A 15,823-nucleotide genomic window follows, 5' to 3' on the forward strand; every position below is an offset into this window, starting at 1 on the left:
GTCATTTTATAGACCTTTTTCTGACTATCAGGTACAGCAGCAACATGAATTCTATAAAAATTAGAACTCTGTTGGATTTAATCATGCACATAGATGTGAATGCGCTTAGGATCAAATAATCATTTTGCTCTATTCTTTGTAGAAGATAAATAGTGCCACTTTGTGAGTCCCTAAGAAGCAATTATTATTTGCTGTAAATAAGTATGTAACACTGCAGTGTAAGAGTTGTTGTTTGAATTCTTTATCATGGTTCAAAAATCTCATAGAACAGATACTGTCTACTAGCCACAGATTGCATTATTTACTTTCTGCTCAGAGTTTTGTACGTTTTTGTTCTATCAAGTCTGGGTTTACGCATCGTTTTCCCAAAATACGTCAATAATATGCCCCTTTTTACAATCATTGTCAATTTACATTTCTGGTGTTCATTTGGGGCCATTAAGGCCCTGTTGGTTTGGGGAGCTCTACAGCTCTCTGTAGTGGGGAGCTGTCCTAACAGCCAGGAACCACGCTGAGACAAGGAATAGGTCTCTAGTGTTTTATTACTGCTACTTAACAGAAAATCCTAACAAACTGAAGAAGCGTGGGAAAAACCCAGACATATAAACCCCCAAAGGCTAAGGTGGGCCCGATCTGTGTCTCTTTGAATGGCTACCTAATTCCTCAGTACTACGCATGCACTTTACAGCCTGGATGGGAGCCCCCTGCTCGCCATCCTTACTCATGACAGGAGCACATCAATTAGAGGTAGGCCTCATTTAGTCACTGCCTCGTTTAGCAACCATTTGCAGTTACGATGGTGGTGAAAAAGTTTCAACCAAACCTTGCATTTACGACCTTCACAGGTCTGTAAAGCAAAGGAAAGCTGAAGTAAGATTGTAAGCACAGTCGTGGTTTCACTTAGCAACCATGTCCCTTAATGAGCAAATTGCTGGTCCCCACTGTGGTCGCTAAACAAGGACCACCTGTACTTGCTTTTGTTAAAACAAAAACAGATCCTTCAAATTGAGCTCAAATGCTGGTGATCTCATGGGCACATCTGTATCATTTTCTTGGCAACAATTCAGAAGTGAGTTTCCTGACTTCGCAATCTAGCCTACACCACCTGATATTTCCTGGTGGTCTCCCATCTAAATACTAGCCAGCGATGTATACCCACACTGACAAATGGAACAGCTTTTAGAACACCAGTATGAGCCCTGCAAAGTACAGAGCAGTTTTAATGTTTGGAATAGACCTTCATTTGTGTTCTGAAGCATCTCTCTCAAGTGATTTGCACGGGCCTGTTTGAGATAGCACAATGAGATCTCAAATCCTTAGGACCACCCTGCATAAGTTACTTCCAAACATGCAAGATGCTGGACTTAACGAAACCCAACGTTTACGCCCTTGTTCAACCTGATGTTTCTTTATGAACAAAAATACTATCTGATAACGCTTCTCACAAGAAATGTTAAAAAATGCAAATGAAGAGATTTTATTTATTTATGCAACCATTTGTTGATTAGATTTCCATCTTGTCTTTCTTGCACTCCCTTCTCTGGTTTTTCCCCACAATAACCACCCTGTGAGATAGGTTGGGCTGAACGAGAATGACTGGTTCAGTCTCCCAGTAAGCTTTTGTGGCTGGGAATCAACTAGCATGTGGGTCTCTCCACTCCTAATCCAACCCCACTACGAATTACAGTAAGGCTGCTTATTAATAAAACTCAACAAGGGAAAGGAACGAACCTCTTGATGCCATTTATCTCCTCTCTTCTCTAAGAAAAATATGAAAAGCAAATGAGCAATTTATCTACAGCAAGGCAATTTCATCATCTTCAGCTTAGCAATGGTCCTTGCTGCAAAGTGTTGAGCGGAATATTCCAGTTCAGTTAAGCTGCACAACATTAACAACGGGGAGAACATTTGCAGAAGTTCATATGAACCTTTTAGCATTAAATTCAACAAACACGCTGAAATGGGTGATCCATGTCCATGTTCTTCACCAGGACTGCTTAGAACAGTTCAACTTTTTTTCCCCTTTCTCCTCCAGTCCACTGCAGTGGCATTTCTGGGTTTTTATTAATGGACCAGGTACACAATAAAAATAAAAGCATTCACATTGTCATGTGTTCATGAAAGAGCAGTGGCATGTTGGTTCTATGCATAATTAAAATTTGGTTAACATTTACCCTTAGGTCTTTGCTCACAAAAAGTGTGCATACTGAACACAGTTATTACAGCACATTTGCTATGAAGGATTACAGAGATTAATACATATTTTAATAAAAACAATGACTTAAAGAAGGGAATCTCCAAATATGTTGTCTCTATAGGGCAAGATGAAAGCAGGCAAACAACTAAGTTGGTGCTCCATGTCCTAATCAAAGTGATCAGTTTGTTTGAGACATATCAAAAACACGAAAGGTAGTATTTTAAGATACAGCTTTTGAGAGTCAGTCCCATATTTTATCTGGAATGAGAGGTTCCTGGAGAACTAGGGATCCCTCATTAAACATATGTATCAACATATGCCTTGGCGGGGAAGATAGTTGTACATTACCACCAGAGAAGTCAACTGCATGATTTCTGCTAAATGAAAGCATTTTTTTCCAAGAGCTTTACAAAATCTGAAAATTACTGTTTTGATGTCTGCAAATCTAAGCTCAGTCTAAACAGAAACCACTTCTGTTTAAATGATTCACAGGCTGGAAGGAGGGCTTCTCACAGATGTAACATACTTTAAGTTAGCATTCACATTACTTTGGCTTCAGGGATTTGCTTATACTTAAGAAGGCAAGAGTCTTAAACCAGTAAAAAAAATTTATTTTAATTTTCAACACTCAATACATGTGATCAAATATGACCTTACGAAAGAAATAGATTGCTTCAAGACATATTTCTAAGCCAAATTTCAGCCTACAGCAAATGTTCATGGTTATACAAATCAATCTCTGGACAACAGTTTATTTAGAAGTGCTGGCGTCTCTAGCTACAACGGCATGTATTATTCCTTAAATAGGTTTGGGCAAGTAAAATATTCCATATACAATGCAGAATTAAAATATTTTATCCTTGAATTTTTTGTATTACCAAGTATAATATGCTTCCATAATTACAAAATAACTAAAACCTTGCTCCTTTCAATACAACCTTTTTGCCCTCTAGACAAATATTTGACATTTTGCTTTTCATGTTTATAGAAGATTATTCCAAGACCCCCTTCTTTTACTTTATGAAGGGGACAAAGGAAACATCTGAAAGATCATTGCCAACCTCTGACTAACCCATTAATCACTCAATAACAAACAGATACCAGTGCATTGTTGGGTTGTATTAATGATGATAACAGCCGAACCATAGCACTTAGCAGTCCCATCTATATCAGAAAGCAGAGACAACTTTTAACTGTATTAGAGCTCATTTGTACATACAAGACATTTTAAATCTCAAAAAAATAAAAACTGAATAGGTCATTAACAAGAGCAGACATGCACTATGCTGTTTTTAAATCTGTAATGCAGAATTAAATGCTACCCAAGAGATAAGCATCTTTCTATTACGAAACGATCGGATTTTCTTTAATTCAGAAAAATAAAAAAGCCTATCAAATGAAATTGAGAGTACTGAATTCTGCAGCCAACTGGAAAAAGTTAATAAATCCGTTACTGATGAATGTAGCGAATAGATTCCTCCTCATAGCATTTACTGATTAAAGTGCACATAGATAAATTATCAGTTCAGGATGTTTGTGGCAAAGCAACATGGAGAAAAGTAATTGGTACATTTCTATAACCTCTTACTATTAAAATAAGCACATCTGCATTTTTTCCCCTGTGCTCTGAAGCCCTGCTATCTTAAGTTAGATAAGAGCCTGTAGCTGCCTTCTGCAGCTACTGATACTGAAAAGGACTGTGTTTGAATTTTCTATCATCCTGATGTGTGTGTGTGTGTGTGTTTTTAAAGAGCTAAATTATATAGCTAGGGGAAAACAATTTAATTCTGACACATATGTGGGAAAGGATGAAAAATAATATTTTGGATGATGTAATTATGCATGGATAGGAGATGATCAGACTCATTACATTCCACAATGAAACAGACAGACAATGATAAAACCAAACAGAAATAGCATCTCCTTTCAATCATTTACTTCACTGAAGTACAGAGATAATGGAGAACATATAGTACACGTGGCAGTTTTTCTTTAGTCCCAGGAAAGGGAAAAATCTTTGATAAAACATGCATAATGAGGATACTTTATTCATGAAGTACATGAGCCTATTTTCTTCTGTGTTTGTCCTTTATCACATACATGGCAAAGGTGGTATGCTACATCTAAGTCATTTATGCACACCCGGAGTCTCAAGAACATATCTATCATGAGGAACATATTAAAGGTTGCGATCTTTTATTTATAAGCCCCTGAGCATTTTTTTCCCCTAGAGTTAGGTGAAAAAGGCAAAAGTGAACAAGACATTTCTTGCTCTTTAAGTGCTTTGTGCAACGACATTTGGAGAAGTTATTCCTGAAGTCCTTTTTTGTTTAAGGAGGAGGAGCACAGTTTGGTTTCCTGCTCCTGAGCCTTGAACATGTTATAGATATTTCTCAATGCAGTACTTTCCAGTTATATTTCAGACACAGTGAACTTACATAGCTTTTTGCTCCCTCAGTCCATGTTTTCAGTTCTGCAGTGTGTGAAGGAAATGCTTGAAGGGAGAGTGTCTCTTCACGGTGGTGTCATCTGGGTGACACGGTGGGGCTGGAGAAGGAGCTGGAATTTCTTGGTGACTGGAAAGGCATTGGTGGAGTACCAGGGGAGAGTTTTCTGGGACTGCACAGGTCCCCGTTGTGTAGCTTCCACAAAAGTTCTTCATTCTCCATTGATAGGCGTTTATTTACCTTGGATTCTTTCTCCAAAGATTCTTGTAAAACTGCTTGCTCAGTGGAAAGTTGCCTGTTCAGTTTAAAAGGGAAATTACAAGTGAGATCTTCTCACCTTCTAACAGATGTGCCCTATTCTTCCTTTGGGACAGTTACAAGCTATAAAGGGTTCAGCTGGACAATTCTCCACCTTTCCCTGATGGGGTAGTGGTGGTTCTTCTTCCCACCTATTCTGTAGTTCCTAGAGAATCCAGAACCTATGAAGTCCCCATTGGACTTTTGGAATAGCAGTGGGCAGATTGTCCTTTCAGAATTATTGTTTCTTTTACACTCCTGAATAAATCAAGGTTCAGCTAAGCACACTGGTATCTTCAACTTCTTTCTCATTTTCTCCAATCTTATTGGTGCCTAGCCATCTGAGTACTATTAGAGGAAAATTATAATATGGTCATACTAGGATTTTCTACTCAGATGCTTGTAGTGCAAGTAATGTTCCACAGGAAAGAAGTAAGCTGGGAAACTTTATCATACTCCACTCTCATTCTTCTTTGCTTAAAGCAATACTACCATGGTCACCCTTAAGATGGAAAGGTGGCAAAATTGAGCCCCAGATGCCACTTTTCCATACCCCCACAGGATGCAGCAGGAAGTCTAGAGCCCCTGTAGTTGCAAGAAGGGAATGCACACATAAAATGTATTTCTCTTAGGTGCAAGAGATGATAGCAAGCAAAGGAGGAAAGAGCAAAGAAGAAAATAATTTTTTGAAAGTTTAACTTACAATTTCAATAGTGCCCAACTATTTATGAGAGCACTACTTCACTGTGCTGGCCTTCAAAAGATGCTTCTACTTTTAGCAATAAGCACAATCTATTGAATATAGTAATTCTGCCAGATTGAAGCAAATGCATTTTTATGCAGATGGTGGTGCTCTTGTTTATTTGAATTTCAGTCCCACCTTATTATCCTAGATTTAGGATAGCTTGCATCATGCCTTTTTTCTTGACATACTGCTGGATCTACTAAAATTTAGAAATATGTGCACATATCTATGAACCCGGGGTCAAATGCACACCTCCCCACTGTGAGCTTTAGATGTGGCCACCAAAACATGACTGAATTGTAATTTTTAATGGGCCAGAAGGGAAATACTATTAAATGTAAGAGGAATCATTGCATTCCTCTATTTAATTAATTTAAACTGAATTAAAGTTTGTTTCTTGCAACCATTCTTTTTATTCATCCTGATCCTGTCCTTTTTCTGAATTACTATTCTTGACATGTCACTCAAAGTCCAAAGGCAATTCTGGAAACAGGCTGCATGCACACTAAATTCCTCCTTCCCCCAAAGAAGGATAGGTATCTAGAGCAGTGTTTCTCAACCTTGACAACTTTAAGATGTGTGGACTTCAACTCCCAGAATTCCCCAGCCAGCATGTTGAAGTCCACACATCTTAAAGTTGCCAAGGTTGAGAAACACTGATCAAGAGATTGGCCAGCTAGAATTTTAAAGTACCTGGAAAGCTCCATGTGTTTGTCCATCCGAGCTTTTAATTCTTCATTCTCCTGTTGCAGTTTTCTCATTTTCTCTACCAGGGAAGTGTTGCTCTCCACCTTGGATAAAAAGTCAAATTGCAGATTTTTTGTTTGACAAGCACAAGGGAAGACTGCTCTATTGCATCAATTTTGTTAATCCTCTGAACCACATTTGAAAGCATTTTTGACAGTTACAATTAAAAAGTTACCCTGAATGTCTATTTCTAAGGTGTAACCAAATAAAAAAATCTACAGCCTCTAGCATAATCCCAATGGCGATACCTCTGTTAGTCTGTTGCCCTGACAAAGGACACTCTAGTCTATGAAAGTTTTTTTCCAGTACCTTTAGTTTTTAAATTGTTACAAAACCAATGTTTTCAATAAAATCCAAGAGACTGACAGTGACTGTTCTGCATTTAAATGGCTCTAGTCCAACTTGAAAGACCTGGACTCTTAACTGAAAAATATAGGAAAAAAGGTTTAGATTCAGTTTATTCCCAGTTTATCCCTGTGCTTTTGACAACATGAAAGTTGGGAAATGATCATGAGTATCTATTTGAGAGAGTGGTAGCCCAGGTTCATTATACATACATCTTTGCTGGTGGCCTCTGAGCTCATGGAGATTAGCACCAAGGTGCAGCCCACAGATTTCAAATTCCACACAGAATATAAATTGATGTGTCATCAAGTTGTTGTTGACCCTTTACAACCACAAAGATAGATTTTCTTCATGACAATCTGTCCCTAACCTGGTCTTTCAGGTCTTCATAAAAATATGTATTAATACAGCAAGGCAATCTCCAGTCCTGGACTGTTGCGCTGAGGAAGTCTCGTTGGAAGGCAGGGCAAAACGTTTGCTGGAAATGTGATCTGCACCTCAGTGCCAATGTCCCTGAGCCCAAAGGGCAACAATGAAAAGCTATGTGTAATCATGAGTGTCCTTTGCTACCATCTTGTCTGGAATGTTAAAGTCTTCTGCCTACCAAAGTGCCATCAAACGAGGCAAGCACTTTCCACCCGGTGCTGCAGATGAGTCCAAGCCCTTGCAAGCTGGCCAGCAGCTCTGGGATGGGAGTAGTGCATGTGCAAATGCTCTCATGGTTTCATGCAGCAGTGTGGCAGTGAAGGAGCCCCAACAGGGTGCAGAGAAGCAGAAAGGCAATCCAGAAGCATCTATTTAACCAGAGAAGCCTCCAGATTGCCTCTACTCTGAAGCAATGTGAGGAATCACCAGCTTCAGCAGGTGGGGGGACAGATGAAGTTTCCCCCTAAAAAGCGAAGTCAGGATAGCTGTTTATTCCCAAGTTGCTGGGTAGTTTTAATTCTCCCAACCACCACAGTGAGGCAGTACCAGATATTCTCCAGTTCAGCTGTGTGTATAGTATACAGATAAGTATGCACGTGGTGGTGGGGAGAAGAGAATGAATGAATAGCTGGGATTTAAATATAATTGTAGCAGTGAGACACTATTCTCTGAAAGCCTTCTGATCCACTGAAAAGACATCAAGCAAACAGATGTAAGCTCTAAGCAGCACCAGAATCCAATCACAGAAGATGGGGAAGCATCCAGTAATTCCTATTTCTGCCCAGAGTTTGCAGTAGAAGAACAAAAAGAAATGAAATTCAGGACAAGTGTCCCAAAATCTACATAAACTTTTGTCTTATATTTCTTGGTGGCATTTGGAAACTTCTGTACTTGTTAAGTCGCTAGAGTACTTGTTTAGCCTAAATACTTTGCCCTCATCAATACTTTCTATTAGAACAATGCACAACAGACACATACAGCATGGTTCTTTGAATTCAAGCCATGAACTCAAGATAAAAATGTGACTCTGATAGACTGAGAAATATCACTATCATATAGTATCATTTTCACTATGTTTAGCAAGGTGGCTGCTCAGGACCTTCTGCTGAATTCTTTTTAAACTATTTCATTTCAAAAAGCCAAGAGCAATTTGATAATAAGTTGAGTGGTGGCAGTACAGAATAGATGCATATTTGGCCCCAAGCTCAAATGTCAGCTCATTAATGAAGACAATTCTCCTTTCTGATCAACAAACTGGAACTCTTAGGCCAAGTAATTATAGTTTTATTCAGGTTATCTGAAAGGAAGAAATAATTTATACTACACATTTTAAACATTCAGAGAACTGCCTGAGTTTTAGCTCCGTAATCTTTAACCAGCAATGTTTATGTTACAAAAAAGGGTGAAGTGGATAGAGAATCACAGATGGCCTCCAGGCACATTGCAGGTTCATGGCTAATATTGAAATCTAAACCAGGGACTTCAGTTTTAGCTGGTTTAATAGACAGGCTTTACACGGGATCACAAGCTTGTGCTGAACGCTTATCCTCTCTCAAGGTTAATTTTCCTTCCTGAAATTAGCTACAGGCTAATTTATATGCATTTGTCCCATATTTTTGGTCCCCCTTTCCAATTTCATACTTCAGTGATTTAAGACATTTTGCATTATCAGCACAAATCCAGATTTTGGAGGCCAGCACTTCAATGAAACGCTTACCAGTTTTTCCATCTTCAACAGTCTGATATCTTGCTGATGCAGTTTCTCATTCTTGATCTCCAATACTGCTTTCAAACTTTCCAATTCTTGTTCCAGATACATAATCTGAGGGTTTTTCTGAAAAATTATACACAGAGATGTTTAGGGAGGCCCGTGAACACTGCCATGTGTTTTACATTATGTTTGTGACATATTGACTGGCTATGGATTTTCTTGGCCATACGTGGGGGCAGGGGATGGGGAACAAAATATGGACACTTGCATACCACTACAGAACCCTTCAGAAATACTTGCATGGGATGGAGAAATATATGAAAGATGTGTTTGCATTGGCTGCAACTATCCATGCATTGCCCAATTCCAGACAAATGCTACTCTTGTAAAATGTGCAGGGATTAAGCTATGCTGAGTAATGCCTTTTATTAGGACCATCACTAATGGCACAAAATGGTGTGCAAGCTTTTGAGTTATCCAGATCTTTCAACCGGCAAGAACTCACAGAAAAGCTTGCACACTCTTTTGTGACTGTTTTTTTTAAGTTATATATTTTGGATTTTCTCCTGCCATCCCCCAATCAAGATGACTAGCATAGTGTTTAATCTATATACAGATAATTTTCAGGTGTTGAGGTATGTGGCTTTGCACAAGCTAAAGATCTAAACTGGAATTCACACATAACCCTGAACACACCTCACATGGAGCTTCCTGGTTTTAGGGATCTTCCTGTCAGTGTAAGCAGGAGTGATTGAACAGGGTGCCCATGTAACCAATGTGTGCTATTCTACCAGAAGATGGAACACCTCGAATTTCATTTGGATGAGATGCTTCAGAAGAGGGAGGACACAGCACCCTGCCTGAGACTCATTAAAGGTTATAGTAGTAACCTGTTTCTAGGTTCATGAGGCTTTAGCAGAAACACTGCCCTATGATTCCATGCTCAAAATAAATACTTTGAGTTCAGCTATGCATGTTTAAACATATTCATAAGCATATTCCACATGCATCCATTTGAGAGTGGCTCATTGATATATAAATGGCGTAAATGTTCTTTCCTGAAAATGCTATGCTTCTGCATTTGTATCATCTGTCGTATTTATTGAAAAAAATTAGAGCACCCCTCCATATTTAGGTCAAAAAGCATTGTCCGTAGGTCAGACACCTCCCATCGGCTTTTGCAGAGAATGTTGCAAAATCTACAGTAGACTGGACCAGGATTTGGGTGATTTGTTGCGGGTGGGGAGGGTCAGTGGTCTTAAGGGGTGAAATTGGGGCCTTAAGCTCCTACAAGCTTTACACAGTCCTTGTGCCCCCACCCCACCCAAAACAAAACACAGCAAATCTGTAATCTGCAAAAGGATTAAATCAATTTCAGCTTCTGGGCCATGTATTTGCACCCGGTCATAAGGTTTGAAAAAATCCCTGATATCAGTGAAAGACTTCTACATTTATAATAATTATTTACAATATCTGCAGTCCAATACCTTACTTACAGAGTTCGTTTTTTCTTTGGCTATTCGTTTTTGTTCTTCCAACTTGAGCTTTTCATTCAAGCAATTGTTTTCACTTTGTAAATCAGCTATTTTTTTCTGAAACATTAAATACAGTCTAATATAACAACTTAGCCTCTAACGTAAAGCCAGGAGCCATTTTAAAAAAATACTATCAGAATAAAGTAAGTTGGCACAAGTCACAAATGAAGATGTGCTAAGATCCTTAATATTAAAAGCTGGGCACTAGAGTAAGACATTCTGTTAAGCCAATTAGTATAAGCAAGAAATACAGTAAGTGTAATAAAAATTAAACTGCTATGCTATATTAATAAGGACCAAGTAGAAATATGGATTTTTTTAAAAGAGAAAAGTAAGATTTTTAAGTGGTGGAGGCACATAATCTTGCAATGGACCTTGGAAGTGTCTATGTATTAACAAACTTAAGAGAAATATCAGACCTCCAGTTCTTCTTGTTTCTCATGGAAAGATTCTTCAAGTGACTTTCTTTCTGATTCATGGGTAGCCTTGAGTTCTGAAAATATTTAGAGGTTTATTATTATGCAGGTAAGATTCCCAACATCCTATTAGTTACTACAAATCAGCCACAGCAGCAAAAGATCAGGTTAAATTTCTGTTAAAAGTAGTAAAAATCCCATATCAGTAGTAAAAACCTCTGAATCAGGCTGTTGAAATGATTTTAGATATATTTACTTGCATCTCTTTCTAAATATAACACCCTTAGTCACAATCAAGGGAAAGAAATGAGTGAATTTACCTGAACAGGAAGATTCATATTCCTTCTTCAACTCCTCTATCTTTTCTGTATGACTGGTTTCAAGTTCTAGCTTAAAATTTTCATGTGTTATATTCAAGTTGTCAACCTAACAAGTAACAATATTTTTAAAATATATACATAAAAACAAATTCTCTTTGCGGGGTGAGAAACAAACTTGTGGTTTTTTTTAACCCTACATAAATGAAGCTTAAAAACAAATTACAAAGCGAGTCAACCAGCCAAAATTAAACTATTGCCACGTCAGCATGCCGAGGGGTCTGCATTACAGGAGACCAGCTTCCACCCTCTTTAGATGCTTCAGAACATTCTCCTAAAGTGCACCTGATTCTGGAGGGAGCATCTTTTTCATTAATTTACAGGAGACCATAAACAAACCAAGACAGCCAGTTTGGTGCTGTGGTTAAAACACTGGGCTAGAAACCGGGAATCTGTCTGGGTGACCTTGGACCAGTCACTCTCTCTTAGCCCTAGGAAGCAGGCAATGGCAACCACTTCCAAAATCTTGCCAAGAAAACTGCAGGGACTTGTCCAGGCAGTTGCCAGGAGTTAGTACTGTCTCAAAGGCACACACCCACTAAACAAACCAGTTCTACAAGTGTTCCACAAGCCCACCATATATATTCATAGGGCTTTGGATGAACAAAGGTTTCACCATGGATTGCAATGTGAGGCCACCCTAGAAGGCTGCTGCATTCCAATCAGCGAGGTTCTTAACTTTACTGAAAAATGAAAAATATAGTTGACTCTCTGAAGCTACATCCACACATGCACACACTTTTAAACTCACTCACTGCAGAGGCTCCCGATGAATGTGTTAATGTAGAAGCGGACGCTTGCTTAAAGAATATTGCGATGATCAAGCATTATGCTAAAACATGCTCGTGTGGCATCCTCCATCCAACTCCAGCTTCACTAACCTGCTCCTGAAGTTGCGCTTTATATTTTTCAGCTTCTTCAATGCAGATGCTCTGAAGTTTTTCGCACTCAGCTGTGTAGAACTGTTTCAGCCGCTCTTCCAGTTCCAATACATCACTTTGGTGCTGTTGGTTCAGCTTCTGCACAAACCCTTCATAAGCTGCTTGTAATTCAGTTCGGTCTTTCTCCAATTTCTCACAGGCAGCAGTAGTAGTTACTTGATGTGACAAATAACAATTTCCTCTTATGATCAAGTAGTCTTACAAAGGCACCTTTTGGCTGTTACACTACTTTTTTTTCCAAAGAAGATACTCAACACAATCGTTTTAAAGAAAGCTGCCAGTGAGGTGAGAAATGGCATAACTTTAATTCACAAAGGGTTAAAGATTTCCAGGTTTAATCCTAAGCATCCCTAGTTTAAAGGGTTAGAAAGCAGCTAATGGGAAATACCTTGCCAGAAAAGTTGAAAAGCTACTGCCGAACTGGGCTAGCAAATAAACAGTCATATAAATCATCTTCCCCTGTTTCCAAATACACAGCATCTGTATCTGAAATAACACAATTGATTCAAGACACACTTCAAAGAAAGCTTTAATAAGGCAATAGGCTTTTCTAGCAAAGCTAGAAAACCTTTCCCAGTGTTATCAAGTTGTTTAAAACTGGATTTGGGATTTCTCCCCAGAAAGCACATGGTCTGCCTAAATGATGTTCTTGTCTTCTGGAATCTGTTCAACTTCTCAGTAGCTTCCAGTACTATTGATCTGATCTTGGTACTAATTCCACTGCAGTAGTCCCAGCCCTTGTTGCAGATGCAGAAACCAATGTTGGGGAATCCATCCATGTGGGACACTGCAAGGCTCTAGTTCTTTCTCATATTATTTTATATCTCTGTGAAACTATTGGGAGAAATTACCAGGCCTTAAAGGATAAGGATTTTTCAGTAGAAGCTCCTTATGCTGTGGATTTTTTTTTCCCCAGAAAATATGCAGCCCTGCTATTCAAAACTGTATGGAAGACTGCATGTACTCCCGATATATAACTTTGGTCTCTGGTAATTATTTTACACTGGCAAAATTATATTTTAAGTGGTTCTTAATTCTGGTTCAGCAGTAATGCTAAATATAATCCTGTGGTTTAATATATGTCTAAGTAGTTAGGTAAACGTAAAGGTTTCCCTTGACATTAAGTCCTGTCATGTCCGACTCTAGGGGGCGGTGCTCATCTCCGTTTCAAAGCTGAAGAGCCGGCGTTTGTCCATAGACACTTCCGTGGTCATGTGGCCGGCATGACTAAACGGAACGCCGTTACGTGCCCACTGAAGCGGTACCTATTAATCTACTCACGTTTGCGTGTTTTCGAATTGCTAGGTTGGCAGGAGCTGGGACTAGCAATGGGAGCTCACCCCGTCACGCGGATTCGAACCGCTGACCTTCCGATCAGCAAGCTCAGCAGCTCAGCAGTTTAACCTGCAGTGCCACCACGTCCCTGTCTAAGTAGTTATCAGGAGCCAAACACGTTTCAAGAGAGACTTAAAATAATCAGTTTAAGAAGACTTAATCTTGAATAGCAGCTTAAAATTTTTAAATAAATCACTTTAGTTAGGAACAAAATTATCCTCATGCAGTCTTAGCTAGACATAGTAGGTTTAAAGTTTGTTGATATTTTCACTTGAATAATAAAGGCAAACAGTTTGGAGCTAAAATTCAGAAGGAGAAAACCCTGCGTTCTCAAATTATCTTATTCTGTATAATGGAATTAAGATAACATGAGATCCTACCTATAATATGAACACCTCCTTTTCTCTTATTTTGTTCTTGGAGAGTGAGTATAGAATGCCAGAAGTCAGCAAGTATTGCCAGCACCCCGGCCCAGGTTTCCGATCATTGCAGTATCCTGCAGTGATGTGATCATGATTTCTGACCTTTGGCTTCCCACAAGCAAAGTCAGTGGGGAAGCCAGCAGGAAACTGAAAGTCGTAATCATGTGAGGTCCTCAATGACCTGCACAGTCCTCACTTACCAATGGTAACTGGGGACTGCCAGAACTGCTGTCACTAAGCAGCATGGTCATGTGACTTGTGCTTTACGACTGCATTGCTTAGCGACAGAAATTCTGGTCTCAATTACCATTGTTAAGCAAGGACTACCTGTACTTTCACTTGTTAAGAATGGAGAACTGAGGCACAAGGTACCTTAAGATTTGCTAGCAAAATAAATCTACCCCCCAGTGGGGCCTTTTTCTTAGAGACTGCTTACTACCTATGTAACTATCTTCTCAATGCCAGGCAAGACTCCTTTATTCTAGATTCTGACCTATGAAATTTTAATGCCAATTTAGACATTCCATCTTACTATCATTTGTTATGCTTGTTCTTTTATAGCTACTATTTTTAAACTGCTCCAATAATTTGTTAAAGCAGTTTATGTTTTGGAAAACTATTCTGGTAATTTGTTTCAAGTGGATAACGTAATATTAATAACAATATCACTCCTATTAGGAAAAAAGAAAAGAGAAAGTAAAAGGGGATTAAAAAAAAAGCAATAGTAGGAAACTACATAGATTTAAATTCCCTCTCTTTGTCCCCATCTGATGATTGCATCAACTTATTTATAAACAGTGAAATTGTTTCTAATCACTTTCTTTACACTGATTGATTCCCCCTTAAAAACCACATTCTACTATATATGTCTGTGTTTGCCTTATTGTGTGACATAAGAAATATGTGGGAACCATTCTTGCTCAAACTTTTGCCTGAATGTTTATGTTTATGGAAAACTATTCTGGTAATTCCTTAAAAGAGAACCAGTTTGGTGTAGAGGTTAAGGCACCAGGCTAGAAACCGGGAGACCGTGAATTCTAGTTCTGCCTTAGGCATGAAGCCAGCTGGGTGACCTTAGGCCAGTCACTCTCTCTCAGCCCTAGGAAGCAGGCAATGGCAAACCACTTCCTAAACACTTTGCCAAGAAAACTATAGGGACTAGTCGAGGCAGTCACCAGGAGTCAACACTGACTCAAAGGTGCACACGCACAATTTGTTAAAAATGCAGAGATGTTTACTAAAATACAGAAACAGGTAATGCCATCCCTTATATTGTAGTTACAAATCAGATGATCAAGTTATGGCATTCTTAGTGCTAAGCTAGTTGCTTACCTCTTGCTAGTGGACAAGCAATATAGTACCCTGACAACTTTTTGAACCCATACCCAGCAAAGCCCAGATTTCACTCTATTAGTCTAGCAGAAGTCTTCAAGCTTAGAATGTCACTTAGATTTATCTCTGGAGCTTGTTTCATTTTCTACCAAGAGAGATGTTGCACAGAAAGATAAGACAGAGTCCTTGTGACTGATATATTTTTATTCTGCTTTTCCTTTAATTCAATTCTTGTTTGTGGATTGTTTCATTGCCTAGTTTTTATGCTTTTCTGGGCTAAAATATGGTGTGTGTACACACACACACACACACACACACTTTTATTGACAAGAATAAACCTTTTAAAAGGTGCCTTGATTCTTTCTACTTTGGTAGCCATAGAAGTCTAATAAATAACAATATTTTTAATTAATTTAATAATGTTCCTTTGTCAAAGGCCAACTAAGGAAATGTCAGCTAAATGAATGTGATGTTAACCTAACCTATGTTAACCTATTTAACCTATGTTAAATAATTTTTTCAGGGGATGGACACAACGTGCAGCTGTTCC

At 38.7% G+C, this 15,823-nt stretch overlaps 1 protein-coding gene across 3 annotated transcripts in view; it reads right to left on the bottom strand.

Moving 5' to 3' along the window:
• Positions 1-2,787: 2,787 nt before the first annotated feature.
• MTUS1 (microtubule associated scaffold protein 1) overlaps positions 2,788-15,823 on the bottom strand; it is a 98,135-nt gene continuing 85,099 nt past the window's right edge. For all 3 annotated transcript variants that reach the window (XM_063310467.1, XM_063310466.1, XM_063310468.1), the window contains 7 exons: positions 12,125-12,339; positions 11,187-11,292; positions 10,870-10,943; positions 10,412-10,507; positions 8,922-9,038; positions 6,380-6,477; positions 2,788-4,939 (listed from right to left, as the gene is read on the bottom strand). In XM_063310467.1, coding sequence (XP_063166537.1) covers positions 4,723-4,939; positions 6,380-6,477; positions 8,922-9,038; positions 10,412-10,507; positions 10,870-10,943; positions 11,187-11,292; positions 12,125-12,339 — 923 coding nt within the window. In that variant the 3' untranslated portion in view covers positions 2,788-4,722. The remainder of the gene's footprint in view (positions 4,940-6,379; positions 6,478-8,921; positions 9,039-10,411; positions 10,508-10,869; positions 10,944-11,186; positions 11,293-12,124; positions 12,340-15,823) is intronic.

This window comes from Candoia aspera, chromosome 8 (assembly GCF_035149785.1).
Source record: "Candoia aspera isolate rCanAsp1 chromosome 8, rCanAsp1.hap2, whole genome shotgun sequence".
NCBI lineage: Eukaryota > Metazoa > Chordata > Lepidosauria > Squamata > Boidae > Candoia > Candoia aspera.